Below are 23,305 nucleotides of genomic sequence, written 5' to 3' on the forward strand. Positions count from 1 at the left end.
TCTTGTAATAAAATTTGCAATGGAAATGAGTCATATAGTAAGTATTTTAATTGATTAATTGGACACTAAGATCTCTTAATTCCTAAGAACGAGGAATGTTTCTTTGTGGTTTTGCTTAATCTGCACCATGTCACTTTGAGTCATAAGCCACAGAAGTGCACCCACACACACATGTCCACATATGCAAACTTAACTTGCTCAGTTTTTGGGAGCATGTTCACCATATTGCCATGCATTATAACAACACATACAAACCATTTACTTACTGTGTCTTTTGTGTGTAATGTTGTGTGCTGTCTTGAATAAGCAAGACTCAGATACCCTCATACACACAGCCGCGCACAGACGCACAAACCCCCCACCCCACCAGTGTGATTAGTCACCACCGTCTGGCATCCTCATGACTGGCTCCTGAATCACAGAAGCCCCTCCACTGTCAGTGACGGCAATTACCACTCGAGCAGAAGGCTCCGGAAGCCCTGGGTCCTGCTGTTTGCCCAACACGGCCGCTCTTGGGAGCATGATGGGCTAAAAGTTTAACGTACCCCGGAGGAGCTTTCATGATCATAGATCAAAGCATCAGGTTGAGCATGCTGGCAGATCAATCAAAAGCAGTGCTCTCGCATTATGGAATATGCATCCATAGCAGCGTATTGATTGCACTCGTCTGTCTGGCTGTTTTGCAGCATGCAAGCTTCATTTATTAAAAGACTAAGAAACACTCTGTTTTTAAATTAAAGTAAATCATGACAACTTGACCTTCTTTCATGTCAGAAAGTTTTTTGTTGTTGCTGTTTTGAGGATATGGATTCATTGCAAGTCACTAAATTACATGACCTAAAAGCTTTGCTTTTTGTCGAGTGTCTGATCTGATGTATATTTGTGAAAGGCAGCCATGAAGTCTTTAAAGACATGAGTGATTGTAACAATTGCATTTGGTTCTGACTGATCATTTGAAATGAAATGTTTGACTTGTTTAACAGTAAGCCATGAACAGTATAGTCCTTTTTATCAGTGATGTGCTATACAGAAAGAGCGGCCCAAATGATGCAAAATATTTATCGCTGATAGTGATTCCATGTTTAAGGAGCTGAACGTTTGAATAACCAGCTGATAGAATTTTTTCAAATGTTAAACAGGCTCTGTTGCAGCTGTTTCACTTAAACACTGTTGAACAGTGCTTTATGATTGCTGTTTGTTAAATGTGAGTTTTTGTTAAATTTATTAACTCTTATTTATTAACTCTTTATTAACTATTCATTATAAACAACAGAAACACATACATATAAAACAAGCTGTTATAAATAACATAAATAACAAACAGCTGTTATAACACTAACATTTAAACTTACGGAATAAAAATGTAAACGTTCTAAACCTACCTTTACCCTAGAAAATTGAACTTATTAATGTCTTTGATACTAAGCACAATGCACAATACAACACAATATAAAAAATTAAATTTTTGTGATCTTCATGAAAGAGTTGTGACTTTTGTTTGCTTTTAAATTGTCTTCAGACCTTTGTTCTTTGATTTCTGATTCACGTTGACTGAAAAGTACAAGTCTGATCTACTTAACAGACTCAAAACAAATTCTAGGGCTGCAACAGAGATTCTGTAAAACTGATTTATGAAGGTACACACTTTAGGGGATCAGTTTTTATCAATCCAACACCAAACTTAAGTCTTTTTATGAAGCTAAACATTAGCAATTAAACCGCACAGCGGCCATGCATCTTAAGAGTGATAAATAATGTGTCTACACAACAGCACTTTCTATTTGGCTTTTTTCATATCAGTAAAATGGTCGTTTCTTCTCAAAGCCATTGTGATTTCCCAGCAGGTATGCTGTTGATACTCTATCCCAATTGTTTTAATATAATTTGAGGTGATAATGTCTGTTTTAAATGCCCAGTGCAATCAAAATGCGTCTGCTTTGGATTGCTAGCTAGCGTAAAAACTACATGGTCACTCTCTTGCTCATTGACAAGTTGACCAAAAAGACAGTTTTAGTTTTTAAAATAATCCTCTTTCCACTGCTCTCCTGACCTACTCATCACTGAAAAATTGAAAGAGTTTCACGACCCTGGTCAGGGTTACCAAACTGAGTAGGATACATTGGAATAGTATTTTGTGCAACTTGCAATAACAATAATTATTTATCAATTATGTTTTCCATTAGCCTTTAAGATTTCAAGTTTCATTAATAAATAGTTAAATGGGTAATAAGCAAAAATAATAAACTGAAATAAAAAAACAAACATATCACATATGTTGAGCTTTTTTTTTGAATACTGTAAAGTGAAAATATTGAGTAGCTGCCATAGTGGTTCTGTTTCACATTATGGTTAACCAAAGTCCAGTACTGATGAAGTATTAACAGTATCAGTGCTTTGTTGGTGAGATTTCCGGTAATGCTGCTAAATCCATGGAACCTCTAAGTCAGCAGATTTTATTGACCTAGCGATATACCAGTTGTGCCCTAATAGAAAATGGATCAGAGTTTGAGCTACCTCTTCTGACCTGCTCTAGACTTACACAGACATGCTCAACAAGCAAGCAGCAAGTAGAACATCTGCTGTGTAAGTACATCAGCACAGGCCAAAGGAACAGCCGAAGCCTCTCAGTGCACCCTGGAGACGAGAGAACAGACACAAACACACACACACACGCACACACACACAATGACAGAGCTTAAAAGAAGCCTTATGGAGAGGAGGAGGAACGTGATTGTTTACTGCCCTGTCTAACTGCACCGCAGGGCTGGAGTGGGTGCTTGCTTGTCAGAGGGCCGGGTTGTGATTGCATGCTTTGGCTGATAGAAGGCGGCTCAGTGGAGCTCGTTTGGAATGCATGGGCACACGCCTGCTCCACGATGAGCCTAAGCAGAGATCCCACACAAATACACACTCGTCTGCTGCTCTGCTCATCTCTTTCCCTCTTAGAGCATTTACCATGTCTTTCTCTCACTCTTACTTTTCATCTTCCTCCTTTGCTCTTTCCTTCTCTCCTCCTCTTACCTAATCCCCTTTTTTCTTATTAGTTCTATATACTAACATGTATAGAGATGAGCAGCTAATGAGCTTACAAACGTGTCTGCTTCTTATAGTGAGATGGTATTTACATATTTTTCCCCTCGCTTTGCCCAAATGTAGTTGACGAGCGATGTTTGATGTTTGATTAGTTTTTTGCACTGAAGCTATATGGCTAACCGCCATTTAAAAAGTGGACAAGAATAAGTTTCATAGTAAGTGGTAGAAGCAGCCATTTTGAAGCTGTACTTTTTTAAATTTTTCTAGACAGTAGTATGTAATACAGTGTTGGATACCGAATAGGTAAATCTATTTGAGATTGCTTAGACTTAATGGGCCCTATTTTTGTACAGACATAAGCTCAGTCGAATGGTATAATGCTTTCATATTGCTATTTTAGTTGGGACATTTGTAGCCAGCTGTTGTTTGACTGACAAGAAATTACAGCGCCAGTGCCAAGGTGGGTGGAGTGACGAAACAAAGGTTTGAAATGAGGATTAGAAATCCACCAGCACAGAGCTGTTTGAACCCATTTTGGTCTGAATTTGTCCTTGTGCTATTGCCACAAAATACTATTTTCCTGGCTTAAAGTGTAGGCACAAAGTTCTTTCCCAGTTCTTGCAATGCTGTTCTATGGATGCAAACTATTTATGTCACCTTCTTTAACTCCTTAAATGGCAGAAACGCACTGGTGGTTTCAGAGTTTTACTGCACACTTCTATCACAATCTAAGAATAACTCAGTCAATTTGCATTATATTCCTTGTAGTTACTGGATATTAAGTCTTAGTATGCAATAAGTCTGGGATTTTAAGGAGTTTGTATAAATAAGCAATTTCACCTGATTACTAAGCAGATACAATTGACTTTGGTTAGTCATATTTGTAACATATGAGAACAAACAACTCAGTTGTTTGCAATCAGACAGGTAAGGTTTTTCAGAGCCATTGTAAAATACTATGTATACAAAGACATGACCAAACACATCAATCAAATTCTGTTTTGACGTCATGTTATGAAATATGTTCTGCTGATAAAAGAATAGCCACTGTTAATGAACTGGAGAGCTTGACCATTCATCCATCCATCCATCCATCCATCCATTTTCTAAGCCACTTCGTCAGGGTCACGGAGAGCTTGACCAAAAAGCATATTTTATCTGCTTTTATATATCTATTTCAGCTTTTTTATTGTTTGTTCTTTTTTTGGTTTTATTTTTTTGTACCATTTAACTACTGATGTTTGTAATTCAGTTTTTTCCTGCTGAATCTGCTTCAGTGTTTTTTAATGTAGTTTTAGGATGTGAGAGTGATAGAAATAAAGTTTCTAATGTTATTATGTAATAATTATTATAGCATGCAATAGTTATTATAGCATTATTACTATATAATTATACTAATATTTCTTATTGCAATTATTATAAAAACAAATTATTTAGTGAACACAAATTTATTGAACATGAATCATATATTTTTCGCCTTCATACAAAAGCTATAAGCCACTCACGACCAGTTGTTACGACAGATCATTGCTTTACATTTGTCACTATACAAAGGCACCAGTAGAAAAAATGCCGCTGTGCTGAGTAGAGCATATCCAGAGAATATCACTAGCTCTGCCTGCTTGCAGAAATAGAAAAGTGAAGTGAAGATGCAGTTCATTAAATAATCAAACTTAAATGCCTCAATGTCCTGTGAGAGGGCATTCGCTGAGTAATTTTTTTTTTTTTTTTTGAGTTTTTCCCCAATTTTCTCCCCAATTTAGTCATATCCAATTGCACCCCTACTCAGGACTCCCCAGTCACATGATTTCACCAGCAGTACGAAGGTGAAGGCTAGTACAGGCTTTCTCCGAGAGCTGTGAAGCCAGCCGCCACATCTTTTCGAACTGCCGCTGGCGCAATGCCAATGGACAACCATTCTGTTACGTCAGCTAACAGACACCTGAGCTAACTAGCTTCACACTGAGTGATGGGGGAAGAAGGGGGCACCATATCTACCCACCCAGAGAGCGCAAAGCTAATTGTGCCCTCTTTGAATCCCGGCCATGGATGACTTTAGCATGACCGGCGATCAAACCCCCGATCTCCTGACAATATGTCCAACACTTAGACCGTTTCACAACTCGGGATCCCCCACTGATCTTTTTTAATTTATCTCCCTGTTACTGATGGAGTGTAAGATTTACCTTTCTATAGGATAAGATACTGTAGAGATTCAGGAGTAGAGTTTAACATCTTAATCTAATACACTTTATGTTGAAAAGCAGCCATGCATGTGCTCTGGAGCAGCTGCACCGTGCACAGTGCCAAAACTAGAAGGATATAAATGCAAAAGTGAGTGATGGAGCACCATCCAGTACCTTTGGGAAGAGTTTGAATGTAATGTAGAAATAATCAGCTAACATCAGTACTTCTCAAATGCTCTTGTGGCTGTAATCAAATCCTCACAGCAATATGATAGACCAGCAGAGAGTGCAACAAAAGGGGGTACAAACTATGTTAATAACGTTGACTTCAGAAGATATATTAGGTGAGCAGATATTTACAAACTTTTGCTCTTATATTCAGATGTCCTTGAGGTCTTCATTAACTAGATGAGGAATGTTAGGAATATGCTGTAATTAAACACTGCATACCAGATAAATGCATCAGGGCAGTGTTCAACTTAAAGGTATAGTGCAGGCAGACATATTTATTTGGTTTATTTGTGGGTGCAGAGTAGCTACAAATTACAGTAATTAGTAGTTGAGTTATTTTACTTGCTGGAATGCAGAAATGATTTTAACACATAGAGAACGCTTTTACGGCTACATGATCTGCTGTTCTATGCTTCTCTGTTTCTCTCTCTCTCTCTCTCTCTCTCTCTCTCTCTCTCTCTCCTACTGCTGAAGTGACGGATGTAAGTAGTTTTGCAGGCTGGCAGCAGCAGTGCTGTGGGCCTGTGTTCCCCAGAGGAGTCTTGTGGGGAATAATGGGCAGGGCTTGAGGGATACAGAGGTCTTCCAGCTCGGATTAATTAGCTTTTTTCACCCGCTCTCTATTATGCTAAATACTATATCAATCTTAGCTAAGGCTGAATGGCTTATTGTCTCGCTTGCAAATGACTGTGCATAAATATGTGTGCAAGCAGGAATAAATTCTGCTTATAATTGGCGTAGAGAGTTTCATTTTGGCGAGGAGTTCAGGTGAGAGAGTGGAGACTCTTCGACCTTTGCGATAGGAGGTCGGAAAGAGAGAGATCATTTGATGTAATGTACTTTACCAGGTCTACACTGGGCACACAGTTGTGGGGACATCTTCTTTTGTTGAAATTTAAATTTTCTCACAGGCCAGAGGTAGTTTATATACATGGAAGATTTGAGTTCTTGTAATGGTATTTCATTACTTAAGGTAGCACTGTCTGCACTATATCTATATCTGTATCTATATATATATATATATATATATATATATATATATATATATATATATATATATAATAGTCATAGCTGTTTACATGTGATATTGTTTGTTTTAATATAAATTTGATTAATATAGCAAGGCATTTCATACCAGCAAAGAAAACACATTTGTGTTAAAATTTGTGTTTGGAAAGTTAGGTGTCTCAAAAATTTTGGACAGTGTATGAGGAATTTGCCTGGCAAGCTGTAATCTCTTACACAGTTTTCTTTTTCTTTCAGATTGCAGTTAGTGTTTGTGTGAGTTATCTCTGAGGAATGCTAATTTTTTCCTTATATAATTTCCAAGCCAAATTTGATTGCATCTCTGTGGCATCCAGAAAGCCAGAATATTTGTCTCCCAAGATCAAAACAGCGAAACTGCCTTTTTTTAATGAAGTCTTGACTTGGAATTAGTTTTTAATTTTCTTAGCCTCATTAACTGAATTAAGCACTCTGCATAATGCTTTACTTTGCCCCCTTCTGTGGATCCATACATTGCTCTTGTTTTTGCCGTTTTGAAAGGTGCTTGGTGTTGCATGTCCCGAAAGGAGGCGAAGCTCTTGTCCTATGTTAAAAGGGCCCGTGAGGTAACGGCTGAAGGACGTCAGAAATTAAATCAGAATTTCAATCACATTGGACAGACGTGCGATTCGCAGGAAGGGGAAAGCCACAGTCATGATGTGAGAAATAAGCTAATTGAATTCAGTGCGTTCACAACTTGCACTTGCTCTGCTTTTTAAACTGGGGGAAAGTGAAAGGGGTGAAGGAAGACCCTCTTATATGATTATGGAGCCAGTAGCATAGCAGTAGCAACCACATTTTGTCCTAATATGAATTCATGAGAGCAAGCAGCCTTGTGTGTCCCTGTGTCCTGTTTTCTGTTTGTGAGAGCGAATGTTATTCAGCCAAAAAGGCATTAAGAGTAAACAAGCTTAGGCCGAAGAATTTGGTTTAATTTATGCCAAGGATAATGTTATTTAAGTTAGCGTGGTTTAAGATGTGTGGGTGCTGCGTCGAGCTAATGATATCATGACACGTGTAACTCTGACTGTTCTCTGGCCAATAAGCTCCAAGCTAAGAGAGACAGAATTAGCACATTTAGCATTTCAGATGCTAAATTATGTGCAATTATGTGTCATTTGAATGAGCGATGGAACTGAGAATTTTTTATTAGTATTTTTCTAACGCCTAAAAGATTTCTTTTTCAGACAAAAAATATCCTGTAGCACTGAAAGTACACCAAACCATGAAGTGTTTCTCTTTTCTTTTCTCTCAAAAGGCAAGAGAGTGAAGAGGGAGAAAGTTCTAGAGAGGTCTTAGGGAAAATTGAGCTGAGGCCACGGCTGCCTCACATTTCCTGCCTAACCTCGCAGTGAGAGTATTTTTGATTGGTGGCAGAATGTGAGAATAGCCTTGTCTTCATTGACATTTGCGAGCGGCTGGCAGGCTTTTCCCCGGGTGTGACCTCTCCCGGTTTTATTAACAAATGAGACCTGGAGGTTTTGGGTCTAAAGAGCGGCCCTTCATTCTGATTTTCTCCACATAATGATTTTCGCAGGGTTCAGGACCTGAACTGCGAGCGAAATAATGAGCACCCGTCATTACTGCAAATTATATCCCTCGTTCCAACTATCACTCAAGCCATAATGAATCTAAATACACCCCCCTCCCAACTCTGTAGACTTTGATGATTAGCGCTGGACAGTTTGGTGTCGCTGTGAACTAAATTAGGTGATCCAGCGCTCTAATGGTGAACATTCCTTCCTTCTCACAAATAATACAGCCTTTTTTTGGTTCTCCAGCTATATGAGCGTGAAAAATTAAACAGAATATTGCTTCTCCCTGGAGTTGAGTTTGATCAATACTCACTGTTCGCTTTAATTATTCATCACATTCTCACTGTTTTCCATTGTGTAGATTATACTCTTGCGAGTTATTGTAAAGTCCAGGAGTCTGTTTCCAAAGTGGATGAAGAGTAAATCCTTTTTTTGCTAATTGCAACCTTTGCTGCCTCTTTCAAGGCCGATTTTGTAGTTGGCATCATCAGTTCCGCATTTGATTATAACATCTGTTTCATCCTTCACGTTAATTGGACCTTGAAATGTGTTTCTTTTAGGTGTGGGCAATATGACAGTATGTTATCAGTATCATGATAAATAAGGTCACAATATTTTTTCTGAGTGTATCATGGGTATCATCAGGCCATCTGCAACACTGAGCAACTGAATGTATGAATGAAATTATCACCATTTTTAGAGAGCCTGTAAACAATCATAACTGCATAATCTGCATAGTAACAAATATTTGATTGGACGTTAGCTCATAATGCTATTATGTGTGCTTTTTACCCGCCGTTTCTTTTTTTCTGGTTTTTTTATAGTTTATTTTCGCGAACAATGAACAAAAACCTGTTCTGTCCATTTTTTCCTTTCCAACTTTCCAACCTCAGAAAAATACAATATAATGATACATCTTTTGTATTGTAATATTGTATTTTTGCTAAATCACCCAGCTCATATTTCATCTCAGAAAGAAGAAACAGACGTATATTTGCCAACAGCAAATGATCCTACTTGTTTTAGTTTAGACTGAATTGTTCTCATTTTACACATATACGTATCCTTTTCCTGTTTTTGTTGAGTCTAATGCATGGCTCCTTCAGCCATCCAGCGTGCTACATTACATTTACATTTCTGTCTGATAATTCAGCAGCTCATAGATATTTTTCCCTCTGATGTTCTTTTTTCCTCTCCGAGTATGTGTTTTTAATTAGCTGTGGCATTAGTCTGACAAGCCCACCCAGCAGGCCAGTCAGACCTAATGAAACCTCAGATGGCATGTTTCCTGAAATAAACTCCAGCATCAACCTCCTCAGCAAGCAGAATGCGATACTGACTGCAGCGGGGACCACTTGGTAAATTAGTGTAACCATGGCAGGCCTCAGGTAATGGTCACACCTTGTAAGAGCTGCAAGGGCTTTGTCAGCCTCATAGTCCCAGTCACTCAAATAAGTTTTACATGAACAGAATGTCTGCTGTGATGTGTAGTCCACACATGGTAGTTTAGCGAAGACTAGCTTTTAGTAGTCTAGGCAAAGCTCCTTTAGTGCACTATGTCTTTCAAGTGCTAATAGGTATGAGTGCTCTGTTATTTCCACATATGTCTTTGTTCAGATTTGTTGAACATTGTACAAACAACAGTCCTGTAGTACTGTTTTACCCTCAATTCAGATCTTAATCATAGAATATTAAGTACCCACTTATTCCAATCCCAGTTGAGTATTTTCAAAGATACAGTACACACTCCAAGTACATTAAAGTTAGTAATACCAATCAAATTCAGGAAGTCTTCATTTTGCAGAAACTCTTTAATCTTTTTAAAGTATCTTCCAGTGCTTTGCTGCTTTGGTGCAGTGTGATCCAGAGTAACCTTGTTCAGTGAACTCACTGTATTCCTATGAATGTTTTCCTTTTAAACTTCCATATGCGTTGTACACTGACACTACAGGTATTACAAGGTTTTATTTTCTACATTAAAACAGTCCCACACTGCAGATGTTTCTGCTGCTTGTCAAATTCTTGTAGTATGCCTCGCTGCTGTAAGTTGTGTAAAATATGTCTACCACAGTGTTATAAATATATCACTATGTACATATAGTACTGAGAGGTAAATTACACTGAACAAATAATCAGAATTTGATAAAGCTTAATATAGCAGATATGGATCCATTAACATATGCCTACATATCCCCTAAACTCCTCTTCATCCACATGCTGCATCCTATATATTCTCTCCTCTCCCTTCAGTTTCCCTGACAAAAACTTTGCATTGTCATCATCCATGACTGTTCTCTCATTCTAAATGATGTCCCCCTCCTCAAGTTCAGTTTGGAAGTTGGCCCAAACTGGCAAAGTGGAGGTTAGGGCTTAGTTGGGTTTACATAACTGATCTTATGAACATTTTTAGAAGTTAAAAACATTTCAGGGGCAGCACGGTGGTGTGGTGGGTAGCGCTGTCGCCTCACAGCGAGGAGAGCTTGGGTTCGATTCCCCGTCCGGGCGGCCAGGGTCCTCTCTGTGTGGAGTTTGCATGTTCTCCCCATGTCTGCGTGGGTTTCCTCCGGGTTCTCCGGTTTCCTCCCACAGTCCAAAGACATGCAGTCAGGCCAATTGGACATGCTAAATTACCCCTAGTTGTGAGTGTGTGAGTGTGTGAGTGACTGTCTGTGTCTGTCTGTCTGCCCTGCGATGGACTGGCGACCTGTCCAGGGTGTATCCTGCCTTCCGCCCGAAGACTGCTGGGATAGGCTCCGGCACCCCCCAGCGACCCTGACGGAGAAGCGGCTTAGGAAATCGATGGATGGAAAAACATTTCATTGGTGTGAAGAAAATAATATGACTGCTAAACCAGACCCTTATCATTAAGTGTTAACTTTAAAGACGATTTGTGTGAAATTATTTAAATTGTCCACATGGGGAAAAAACCTACTAAATTTGTAGCTTAAAAAAGTAAATAACCTGGTTGCCTTAAAATGTTTAGTTCATTGAACTTCTAATAGTTAGGTAAAATAACAATAATATGTGTTTTATATTCTGTTAACTTATTATTTGAAATTCACGTTAACTCAAAATTTTAAGACAACCAGGTTCATTTTTAAGATTAAACATAGCATTTTTTACAATGCACCACAGGAATTGGGTGTTGAAAGTGGGTATCTATACTTGCTTTCACTGTTCTATTTTTTGTTCTGTCTTTTCATTCATGGTTGGTGCGGGCTGCCATTCAGCAGACTTCAGCACAAACGTAGGGCAACTGAGTGCAGGACCTCATCTTGCTCTGTGGTGCTGTGCTGTAATCTGAAGTGCTGCTGATATGATAATAAAGTCATTCTCCCAAACGCCTGAGACGTTGAACTGAGCGCTGTGGCCTTTATGAAACCACTTCAGCACACCTGCTGGGACAAAGCAAGTGAGAGCTTGCTGCTTTTAATTGGGTCCTGAGAATGCAATTGTTAAGAAGAAAAGGACAGAACGAAGCAGGAAGCAAGTTAGGGAGAGAAAAAGACATTCAAAGAGACATTCAAGAGAAAGTAAGAGGCAGACAGAACCTACTTGCATTAAGCCACTTTGTTCATCTTTTACTGATCTAGCAGCTATCTGGGCACGACAAAGCCAAGTGTAAATGCAACTAAGATGCGTTGGACCCACATTTTTACTATTTGATCACTCATATGCTTCAGGAGCCAGTGAGAGTTGCACTGGAGACTCAGCTGAGCAAAGTACAAATGGATCTGTTTCTTTAATCCTGCCAAATGGAACAATGTCAGCATTGTATACTTTCTTTGAGTTCTTTCAATTAATGAAATTAATTGTGGATGACAGAACAAAGCCAGGTGTACACACCCCCTGGATGCATTGTGATTGGATTACAGAGTGATTGCATCACTTAAACCGCACTTGCAGATGTTCAGAGATGGACCTTGACCATGTGTTTTCTGAGTGAAAGAAAATAAACCAGAAGTGAAACGGGAAACAATGTATGTGTTGATGTGCTTTTAATGTAGGGAAAGTAAATTTGGAGCTCATCTGGACCCACTGGCCCAGACACTTTACTTCTTAAAAGGCCAGAACTGGCTGGCGGGCCAAAGGTTTTATTACACATTGCTATAACCTAAAAATAGCTAAACCAGTTTGCTTTGAGGTCCCTGTAGTTACTGAATAATATGCCTTAGTATGTAATAAGCCTGGGATTATAGGGGATTAATAAAATGTGTAATGGGAATCCAGCCAGACTCATCCAGATACAGTCTAGACATGAAACACATTGATGCAAGGTGTAAACCGGCTCATTATGATGTGGTCAGAGATGGATTTTGACCACATTTGGCACAAATGTAAATGTAATGCTTTTTTGTCATGTCTGTATACAGTTACGTAAATGCATCTGCGGAGTGCTGACTAGCAGGAGAGAGGATACAAGCATGACGGGTCCTATCATAACATGAAAAAAGTAAACAGAAGTAACATAGAAATGTTGCATGTGTTAATGTACTTTTTACAGAGATCATGCCTAGTCACACAGAAGATGCATTTTAGTTAAGAAGACTAAGTGGACTCCAGCCAATATATGTCCAGATATGATCTGGATATAAAACACTTTAATGCAAAGTGTAAACAAGTTCACAAAGATGCAGTTTTAACTGGAGTATAGACGTGATCTGGTTGTCAGGGCGCCTGACTTGTTTTTGCAGACACGATGAGTGTAAATAGGCTCATAGACAGGTGAAAAAAACATTCTTGTGCTTGAAGTCCAGAGCTAAACCAATCTCATTATAATTTGGTCTCAGAGTAGGTGGCTAATTATTGTAGCCAGCTATGGATGTTGGCGTAATGGTGGCGAGATGGAGAGAGCACGCCTCAGAGAGTGCAGCTGTTTACAGAGGCCGGCTGTTTATGAGTGATTGTGTGTTATGTGTGTCTGTGTGTTTGTGGGTGTTTACTTTGTGTTGCTTTTCATGCATATATTCTTCTACAAACAGAACAATAAAAACAAAATTAATCATCAAGTCAATACACTGCACTCACTAAAATGCATTTCACAAATACAACAGTCATTCCAAATTCAGTGTGGTCGGTGTAATGGCATGATCAAAGGCGGGTGAGCTGTACATGTTACTTACTCAGCTCTTTGGCATTGCCAAGTGGATCACAGATCGCCTGAGTCAAACACCACCTGAGTGAACAAATGGAAACATGCGTGTGTGTGAGCCATCAAGTCTCTGAACAGGCTCAACTAAGAGCGTATTCAGTTTTGTTTTTGCAACTCATTAGGCCTTTAAGTGTATTATCTGTACATCTAAATGCATACATCAGACGCATTGTATTGAGCGTTAGCAATATAGTGCTTAAAAACATATATTGTTTATAGTATATCTGGATTATGGTCAATATAATGCTCAAAGGCATAATTATATTGTATATCACAGTACATGACTACCAAACAGCCACATAGCAAATAACAAAAGCTGACTTAATAGCAGGAAATATGACAATGCCTAAAGTTAATTTTCAGGCTTTGGGACACATATACAGTGGGATCTAATTGCAAATCTCAAAACAGTGGGATCTAATTGCTCACCATGTGGCTGTGAGAGAGAGGGATGCAGTCTCACTTCCTGCGCTAAAATCCAGGGGAAAGGCTAAAAGGTTCCACCTATGAAGTAAAACTTTCAGTAGTGACATGAGAACATGGGACCGCTATTTGAACAGTTTCTTTTTCAGTTTAAAGTTAAACTCATCATAAATCTAAATCTAACTTCACTTTTAAAAGAAATCAAAAAGATATTTTTAAAAACAGTAATGAAAAAAAATGCAAAAAGGTAGATATCATTTTCACAAGTGTAAACCTGTGGAACATCCACCTCCCAATAAAAAATACCCAATAAATGATGATTTTGTATATATTTAGCTTATTACTACTTCTGTTAAAGCCTTGAGTTTAAATAGATCATAACTTAATCCTTAAAATCTATGATCTGATTACTTTTTACCTTGATTTTTTTACAGTGGGACCACAGTTTGAACTAATTCGATAGAGTGGTCTAGGGCTGAAAGATTTGAGAAAATGTATAATTGCGATTTTTCGAACTAAAATTGAGACCGTGATTTAAATTGTGATTATTTTCTATAAATTGAGGTTCAGATCTGTTTTTAGGACCAAGAAAAACAGAATGTCCACTTTTTCTGGCTTAAGGCTTGACACCTTAATGTAGTACTGTGTTTTTCTTCCTTTCTTTGCGAGTTGAACAGCTGCCCATCTTGTGCGTCTGATGCTATTGGCCCTTCTGCCCTGATCAGGTGCCACTGCTCTCAAGCCATCGGCTTGACCATTGCTGTTGCTGCTGCTGCATAATCATAAACTAATCAAATTAGCCCCCCCCCACTTTGTTCTATAATACTTCATAGTAACAATGTTTGCTATCTGGTGTCGACTAGAGGAGGATGGGTTCCCCTTCTGAGTCGTAGTTCCTCTCAAGGTTTCTTCCTCTTCTAGGGAGTTTTTCCTTGCCACTGTTGTCACTGGCTTGCTCACGGGGGCTTGGACCTGGATTTTTCTTTTCTTTTCTTTTTGTAATACTGATTGTTCTGTAAAGCTGCTTTATGACAACACCTGTTAAATAAACTTTGCTTGCTTGCTTGCTTGCTAGTGAGCCAGAAAGCCAGTAAGTTGTGGTTATGATGTCACAACACATGGAGGTTTGGTTGCCTCTGATTAGTCTAACTCTACAGGCAGTATATAATTCTGTGTTATTGAGTTAAATTTCCCTCTTAAAATGTAAGACAATGTTTTTAATAATGTAGGCTATAAAAAAATCGCAGCTCTCTTAAATTGCAAATTCTATTTGAAAACGCTTAGTCCTTCAGCCCTAGAGTGGTCCATATAGCAGAGGTGATGATTTGATTAATATGAATTGGATTATTCTCAAGTCAGAAATATGAGACAAAATAAAAAAAAAGTTTGGGATTCAACTTTAACTTGAAGACCGTTGACTCTGACTTTGACATTGACTTTAGCCTTTTGACACAGAAAGGCTCAAGACTGGAAGTGGAAGAAATGTGGAGAGGCATCGAGCCGCCAATAGGACTCTCTGCAGTAGGTTAGTTTTCATGTTAATGAATTCATTTTCTGGCGTAGGCAGTACGTTCAACTTGTTTCCACCTCCGGTATGTTGGGCATCATCCATACAGGGCTCAAAAAAATAAGTAGATTATATGGTGACAAATTAAGAAAAAAAAACCAACATGAAATGTCAAATGGTCACTTTTGAATGGTGGTGGTGCTTTAAACTCGTGGTAGCATGAGACAGATTCTACAACCCACACAAGTGGTTCAGGTAGTGCAGCTCATCCAGGATGGCACATCAATGCGAGCTGTGGCAAGAAGGTTTGCTGTGTCTGTCAGCGTAGTGTCCAGAAGCTGGAGGCGCTACCAGGAGACAGGCCAGTACACCAGGAGACGTAGAGAAGGCCGTAGGAGGGCAGCAACCCAGCAGCAGGACCGCTACCTCCGCCTTTGTGCAAGGTGGAACAGGAGGACCTCCAGCAGGCCACAAATGTGCATGTGTCTGCACAAACGGTTAGAAACCGACTCCATGAGGATGGTATGAGGGCCCGACATCCACAGATGGGGGTTGTGCTCACAGCCCAATACCGTGCAGGGCGCTTGGCATTTGCCAGAGAACACCAGGATTGGCAAATTCCCCACTTGTGCCCTGTGCTCTTCACAGATGAAAGCAGGTTCACACTGAGCACATGTGACAGACGTGACAGAGTCTGGAGACGCCGTGGAGAGCGATCTGCTGCCTGCAACATCCTTCAGCATAACCGGTTTGGCAGTGGGTCAGTAATGGTGTGGGGTGGCATTTCTTTGGAGGGCCGCACAGCCCTCCATGTGCTCGCCAGAAGTAGCCTGACTACCATTAGGTACCGAGGTGAGATCCTCAGACCCCTTGTGAGACCATATGCTGGTGCGGTTGGCCCTGGGTTCCTCCTAATGCAGGACAATGCTAGACCTCATGTGACCTGAATCCGATTGAGCACATCTGGGACATCATGTCTCGCTCCATCCACCAACGTCACATTGCACCACAGACTGTCCAGGAGTTGGCGGATGCTTTAGTCCAGGTCTGGGAGGAGATCCCTCAAGAGACCATCCGCCACCTCATCAGGAGCAAGCCCAGGCGTTGTAGGGAGGTCATACAGGCACATGGAGGCCACACACAATACTGAGCCTCATTTTGACTTGTTTTAAGGACGTTACATCAAAGTTGGATCAGAAACACAATTTAATTTTGTGTGTGACTCCAAATCCAGGCCTCCATTGGTTAATAAATTTGATTGGCGGCCTTTCCAGTAGCTCTGTGTTTTGGCAAAATGTCCTTTGGGACCAATAAAGTATCTATCTATCTATTTATCTATCTATCTATCTATCTATCTATCTATCTATCTATCTATCCATCCATCCATCCATCCATCCATCCATCCATCCATCCATAGACCAGTTTCTGTGGTTTTTACACCAATGAACTCCTGCATGTAGATTCGTTTTTAGAATTAGGGGGTTGTTTACTGCAACCTTACTATAATTTACCCTCTGTATGTAGATGTGAACAGACTGTTCTGACTAACACTGTCTCTGCACACCCTGCATTGACATTCTCAGACACATGAGGAAGGTTTACTCTTCGGTTTTTTGCTTACATATTGCATTAATTTACCAACATCATGGTCAATGATGTTTGGGCACAATTTCCATCCCTGCTTACTGAGGTCTTTCCCCAGATGCCACGTTAGTTACTGTTCCTCCAGTTTCTCCTAGAGGTTTATGTGACTGAGGCTTCTGTCATCTGTTCCCCAGATGATCCCACTTTAAAGAAATGGAGGTCAACTGGGCGTGCTCATTTTTGTTATACATGCAGACAGAGCATGGCAGAATTTTAATTGCTTAAACTGTATCATGCAGTGGTAGCAACTGTAGGTAACGGCAGTGTTATGTTTATGTATATATGTTTTCTCACCCTCACCCGTCTGTATATAGAATATTGAACAATATTAAAGTATATATGATATACACCTTAATATTTAAGGTGTATATAGTATAGTGAGGATTTTCAGTAAGAAGCTCACACATAGCTGAAGGCAATTCATGTTTTAGTGTTATAGTTTTATTCTCTTCCTCCCAGTCATCCTCCTCCTCTCTCCATCTGCTGCTGTGTGAGTGATGTGAGTGATGAGTTGGTTGTTGTGTGTGGTTGGGGACAGATGGAGTCAGAGAGCCTTAAAGCACATTCCATTGTATTACATTTTGAATGGCTCCTGATAACACCGTTTTTTGTGGCTATGTAAGTACATTATATGGATGTATATCTTTTGAATTTAAGGCTAAGAAAGATGATTTCTAAATGTGTATTTTCTGTTATTTCTTTTTCTGTCTCTAGTCTCTCTCTCTCAGGTGGGTGTCTACATGTAGCTTAGCATAACACGTTAATGTCACCCCTGCATCTGTTCTGCTTTGCTGTGTTCTGCTGCTGTCAAAGTAATTACTGTCTAAGCTTTGAAGTCAAAGAGTACAACTTTCCTACTTATCACTAAGATTCAGTGAGAGAGAACTAGAGACATTGAGAGATAGAGTGCACAAGGCAGAGTAAGAGTAAATAGGATTCCAGTAGGTTTGATGGCTGATAGGCTATGGTCTGCCCTTTTCACTGAAAGTATTGTCAATATAATCTCTTATACCCGTGTGTTGTTGGCTGGTGATGAGAGAATTGTATTAACCTTTACACCAACTGATAATTATTGAGGAACTCGTATCAGATTGTGTTGGCCTTGTGCCACCGATACCTCTGCCACATGTGTATTCATGTGTGCATGTGTTCTTTCTTATGATTAAAATCACTGAATGTAAACCTGCCCTATCAATTCTCATTGTTTTTGTGAAGTGACCGAATCAGCTAACAGCCTGCAAGGCCAAGGTGAATGTCAATGCTAATACAGAGAGTAGATTAACAAATTGTGTGTGCTTTGAGACTGATCGGAAGTGTTTTTGTGTGCGTATGTGTGTGTGAGAGACTTTCCAATATAGCTTGTCTCAAAGTAATTTACAGTAGTAGTTGTGGCAGTGGAGAGCCATTGTATATGCTGATCTGGCTCCAGTTAAGTTTTGTAATGAGATCAGATATATATTAATTAGTGATGCTAATTAAGATTAATTAAGTAGCTCCCTTAATGAAGTGGCTCCGCTTTAATCAATTACTGTCGGAAAAAGGCTTTTACCGTGTTGATAAACACATTAAAGTATGCCATATGTCTCCCAAACATTATATTTTATTACAAAGAGAACGGTCAAAACCCCCCTGTCTCAGAGAGCTAATTGCCACTCCAGAGGAGGCTGTCACTCCCTCCTAGAGCTGAGTACTTCTGGTGCTCTGCCCAAAACCTGCTTTATGTTTTCTGTGCTTTATTGAAAACATGACCAGCATCTCATTTTAAAGTATTAGTTCAAATTTAAACAGTTTTACCCTCACCCCAAATGCATGATCAGTCAAGACACCTGGTGTGGTGTTTCATTTTATTTTGGAGTTACAAGTCTAATGTACCTAATGGAATCATATATTGTGCACTTTTGTCTTGAAAGTGCTTTGAGTTGTTAAGTAAACTTCCAGAACTTATTAGTTTTGTAGTCTTGTTGAAGCATAAAACTAAATAAGAAAACTTTAAACACCAAACATGCCTCATGTTCTCATGTTTATGAGTTCTCCTCTTCCTCTGGCAGGTTCTGCCTTCATGATGGTGAACACGTCGGGCCGTTTCGCTGGACAGAAAGCTCTGTTCCTGAGCCCTCAGCTCAAGGAAAACGACACACACTGTGTCATCTTCCAATATTTTGTGTCAGGAAGGGAGGGTGGCAGCCCTGGGCACCTCAACATCTACATAAAGGAGAATAACAGTCCCATGGGTCTGCCTGTGTGGAACACCTCAGGACCTGTCAGTCGGAGCTGGATCCATGTAGAACTTGCCATCAGCACTTACTGGCCCAACTTCTACCAGGTAAAGATTGGATCAAAGAGGGTGATTGTGGGTAATGCGGGCTGATACTTATTCCAGTTTTAGATATAAAGTGATCACTATGAAGTTTGAATGGTTGTGGTTGTTGTGTTGTCTTCATGTACAAATTCATCTTAAATACAAGCTCCATACCTAAAAGGTTGCACATGAACTTTGGAAACAATGCTGCCTAACTAGCTAACTGTATTTCTGACTATAAGATCTTCAACAAAAAGACTTTTAATGCAAGTGGAAATAGGAAGTACTTTAAAGTACTGAGTACTTTAAGACCCATGTAAAACTTTGTTTCAGTGTTTTTCATTTAAAAAGGATTTCTCAGTGCTATTGATGTATTTATATGTAGAGCTTAATCCTTATTGCCTCATAAACTACATATTTGAACATTTTATTGTTGCTCTGCTTAAACAAATCAATAATACATGTTTACTGATCTGAATTGCAACTGAGTTCTGAGTGCATGCAACAATAAAAGAAGCCTCATGCATCTTTTGTGATGATAGAAATGCTGTAGCACAAAGAAAGTGCAGATTCTTCATGCTGATACCTTTAAATTTGAGCAACATGGGCATGCACCTGCTGTAAATCCTCTGGCAGCAGATTTAAACAAGTTAAGGGGGCAAAATGGCAAAATGTCAAAATGGATCGCTGACCAGATGCTTGGTCTATTAGGGTTCTTACTGACCCAAAGTGATCCAATATTTGTGTTTTCCTAGATAACACAGCTAAAAATATAGGTACGGTATGCTAGGCTGCTAATTAATGCTACAACAAAATAATTGTGCATTTCTGTTAAACTTAAGAATAACTAGTTTGCATTGTAGCCTAAATAGATACTGAATAATCAGTCTAATAAGCTTTAGGATATACTAAGTCTAGGATTTTAAAGGGGTTAAGCCAGAAGTAGCACAGCATGGCTGGTAAAGGAAGTGTTTCCACAGTGCTTTCATTTTCACACCTGCCTAGATTTGTGAGTGAAAATGATGTGGGAGTGTATTTTGTACTTGAAATAAATAGACTTACAGTGTAACAGCTGCAGATTCACATTTTAAATGCCCCAAAACAGTTGAGGCACTTAGAACAGCGGAAAATCTGGGGATGCTGATTTTATTGCGGAAGTTTCCCTTTAAAATAGTTCTGCACTCACTGCTTGTTAACTGAAAAACTCCACAGTTCTGCAAGTTGAGGATAATGTCTGTGTATGGCACCTCTACTACAGGGATAGAAATAAAATGCAAAAATTGAATTGATTGTTTTCCATGATCTAGTGTTAAAACAAATTATTTGAGATGGATCAGGACATCCGTATTTTTAACTTCAGCATCACATTTTCTACAGTGCATGTAGTTGTAAAGGTGTATGGTTTCATATACTAACACATGTATATACCCTCTACCTCTCCTCACCTCTCCCCTCTTACTCTCTCTTACTCTGCATCTCTCTCCACACCCCATCACATTTGTTCTCCCATTTTCCCCCTTTTCATTAATTCTGTCTCTCATTCTCTCTCTCTCTCTCTCTCTCTCTCTTTCTCCCTCTCTCTCTCTCTCTCTCTCTCTATGTCTGTCTCTCTGTCTCTTTCTCTCTGTCTTTTTTCTCTCTTTGTCTCTCTCTCTCTCTCTCTCTGTCTCTGTCTCTGTCTCTCTCCCTCTCTTTCTCTATCTATCTATTTCTCTCTCACACACATACAAAATAATGAACCTTACTCCTCCTGCTATATTAGAAAAAAAATCATTTTCTCCCTGTCCGGTGGTTCGTTTTCACGTGTGGCGGGACTGTGCTGGGGTCCAGAGAGAGGAGGCTGATTTCACACATGCCTGGTTATTAGTCGTCCTCTCTCCAGGGTGCACGAGAGGGTCCGGTGTTAATTGGCAGAGCGAGACCTCCTCACCTCACGAAGGGAAGTGCTGCCTTGCCGAATTAGCCCATTAGAATCAGCATTGCTGGAGCAGACAGATGGGTTCCGATGAGACATAGCTGGTACACTCATAACACATGAGCCTCATTAGCAACACGGACTCATTCATTGATAATAATATCTGTATTATGATTTTATTACACTTTAAGTTGCATATAAATATTATTTTAATTTATACAAGGATTTGTGAGACTACACTACTCACTCTGAATAGAGTACAGTTTGGTTTTATGTGAGATTAAATTATTTGAAGATCACTGATAAATTAGAATAGTTGCCTTTGTTCTATTATACTCTTTGTGTGCATTTAAAGTTATCTTGGAAGAGAACTGATTATTTGTTAAAGGGCTCATATTTTACATTTTTTGTTTTATTTTGTGTTTTATTTTTTCCACTTACGACATTTGTGAGGTTTTATGAAACAGTAACCTATGCAAAAATTACATGATCATTTTCCAGCATCTCCTTATCCCTTAGAATTAGACAGTTTTTTGTTATTGAGCTTTTAAGCTATTGCAAATGAGTGTTTTGACTGGCTGCACCATATTGTGCCCCTTTCAAAAAAGCAGTCCAGGCTGAAATGTTCCTTATAACTTTAATATGAATAGGTGGAGCTGAACTAGTGCAGACTGACGAGGTGGATATTTGTACATTTTTCGGGACTTCATAGAAACAGTGAATTCAAAATGGGCTGTTTTTGCAGCTTATATTCATGGCCCATATAGACTGGGGAGTGAACAATACATTTTCCACATACTGTTTAAATCAAGCATCAAACTGTTTAATTTAAAAAAGAAATTGAGGAAAATTCTGATTTTAATGAGTTTTTAATGAGCATTATTAATAATAATTAATCAATTAATAATAATTTCACCAGGTGTTGCAGACAACTAACAAAACATACAGCACAGTAAATATTGGCATTATGTTTTTAGTTCTGTATTGAACATGTATAGTATTATGGTGCAAAAACTACAATGCATATTGTATTGTGAAATGTGTGCATTGTTACAGCCCTATTATAAAGCCTGTGTGGGCAGAATACAGTAACACAGCAGGGGGCTCTGACTGAAGAAGCTTATTCTGTTAATAATTCTATATCATGCCACTGCTATGACTTCAGTTCCCATTGTGTCTGGTATGTGCAGCTAATAAATTATTTAAGTGTTTCTAATGCTGTTAATACTTCATGTGAGCTTTATGTATCTGCAGATGACTTTGGAAATATTAAAACAATTTTTCCTAGTCCACCAGCAGTTCAGCGAGATAACATAGTCAACAAAAGTCAGTTATATGGCAGATATTATGTTTTGATTCAGTTTTGAGGGTTGACAATGCTTAGTTCTTATTGAGGGTGATGATATAAAGCAGGGCCCTGGAGCTGTACTCAGTTGTCTTCTCATGATAACCTCACTACTCTTCATTACACAAAAAAGGAACAGCAGATATAATTTTGCCTACATAATAACAAGGGTAATCTTGAGGTTAGGCTACATCTCTGTCAGAGTCAGGGCTCCAAGCCAATTTGAGGAACAGAACTTCGCATTTTGCATAATTGTAAATTCTCCTAAATGTTCCACAGCTGAAATGTTCATTTGAAGTCTGTTTTACTGGTTAAGTTTCTTTTTTTTCTGTATAACCCAGAACTTAACAAGAACTTGAACTATATTATTAATTATATGTATTTCTTACCTTCATACTCATAAAATTCCTTTGGATCATTGTCATTTTACCTAGATAGCCTTTGTAGTGAAGTCCTCAAAAAAAGTAATAATCCTTGCAAACATACATGGCCAAAAGTACGTGGAAACCTGACCATCAGACCTAGATGTGCTTGTTAGACATCCCATTACAAAACCATCAGCATTAAGGCCCTCAGTCATGCTGGAACAGGATCTTCCCCAAACTGTTGCCATAAAGTGTGGAAGTGTCTAAAATGTCTTTTTATTGCTGTTGTATTATTGTTGACAATGGGCCTAGCCCGTTTTCCTCCTCCACCAACCTTTACTGTTGGCACTGTGCATTTCAGTAGGTAGCGTTTTGCTGGGATATATCAATCCCAGATTCGTCCATCAGACTGTCAGATAGTGAAGTGTGATTCATAACTTCAAAGTACAGATTTACTTCAGTGATGACGTTTAGCATTGCACATAGTGATCTTTCAAGAAGCTCCCAACACACAGTTCTTGGTCTGATGTTATTTCCAAAGGCAGTTTGGAACTGTGTAGTGAGTGATATAACCGAGAACTCTAGTGGGTGATGTGTAGGTGATTTTAGTTCACCATGGCAGATCA

General features: G+C 39.1%; 1 protein-coding gene across 9 annotated transcripts in view; it reads left to right on the plus strand.

Annotated features, from left to right (window-relative positions):
- Positions 1-23,305, plus strand: part of LOC108427207 (receptor-type tyrosine-protein phosphatase mu-like) — a 269,465-nt gene that overhangs the window by 51,435 nt on the left and 194,725 nt on the right. For 8 of the 9 annotated variants that reach the window (XM_037531160.1, XM_037531153.1, XM_037531154.1 and 5 more), the window contains exon 3: positions 18,804-19,078. In XM_037531160.1, coding sequence (XP_037387057.1) covers positions 18,804-19,078 — 275 coding nt within the window. Of the gene's footprint in view, positions 1-17,276; positions 17,374-18,803; positions 19,079-23,305 lie in introns of those variants that run through there. The other variant, XM_037531161.1, reaches the window with a different exon arrangement.

Source organism: Pygocentrus nattereri, chromosome 19, assembly GCF_015220715.1.
Source record: "Pygocentrus nattereri isolate fPygNat1 chromosome 19, fPygNat1.pri, whole genome shotgun sequence".
Lineage (NCBI taxonomy): Eukaryota > Metazoa > Chordata > Actinopteri > Characiformes > Serrasalmidae > Pygocentrus > Pygocentrus nattereri.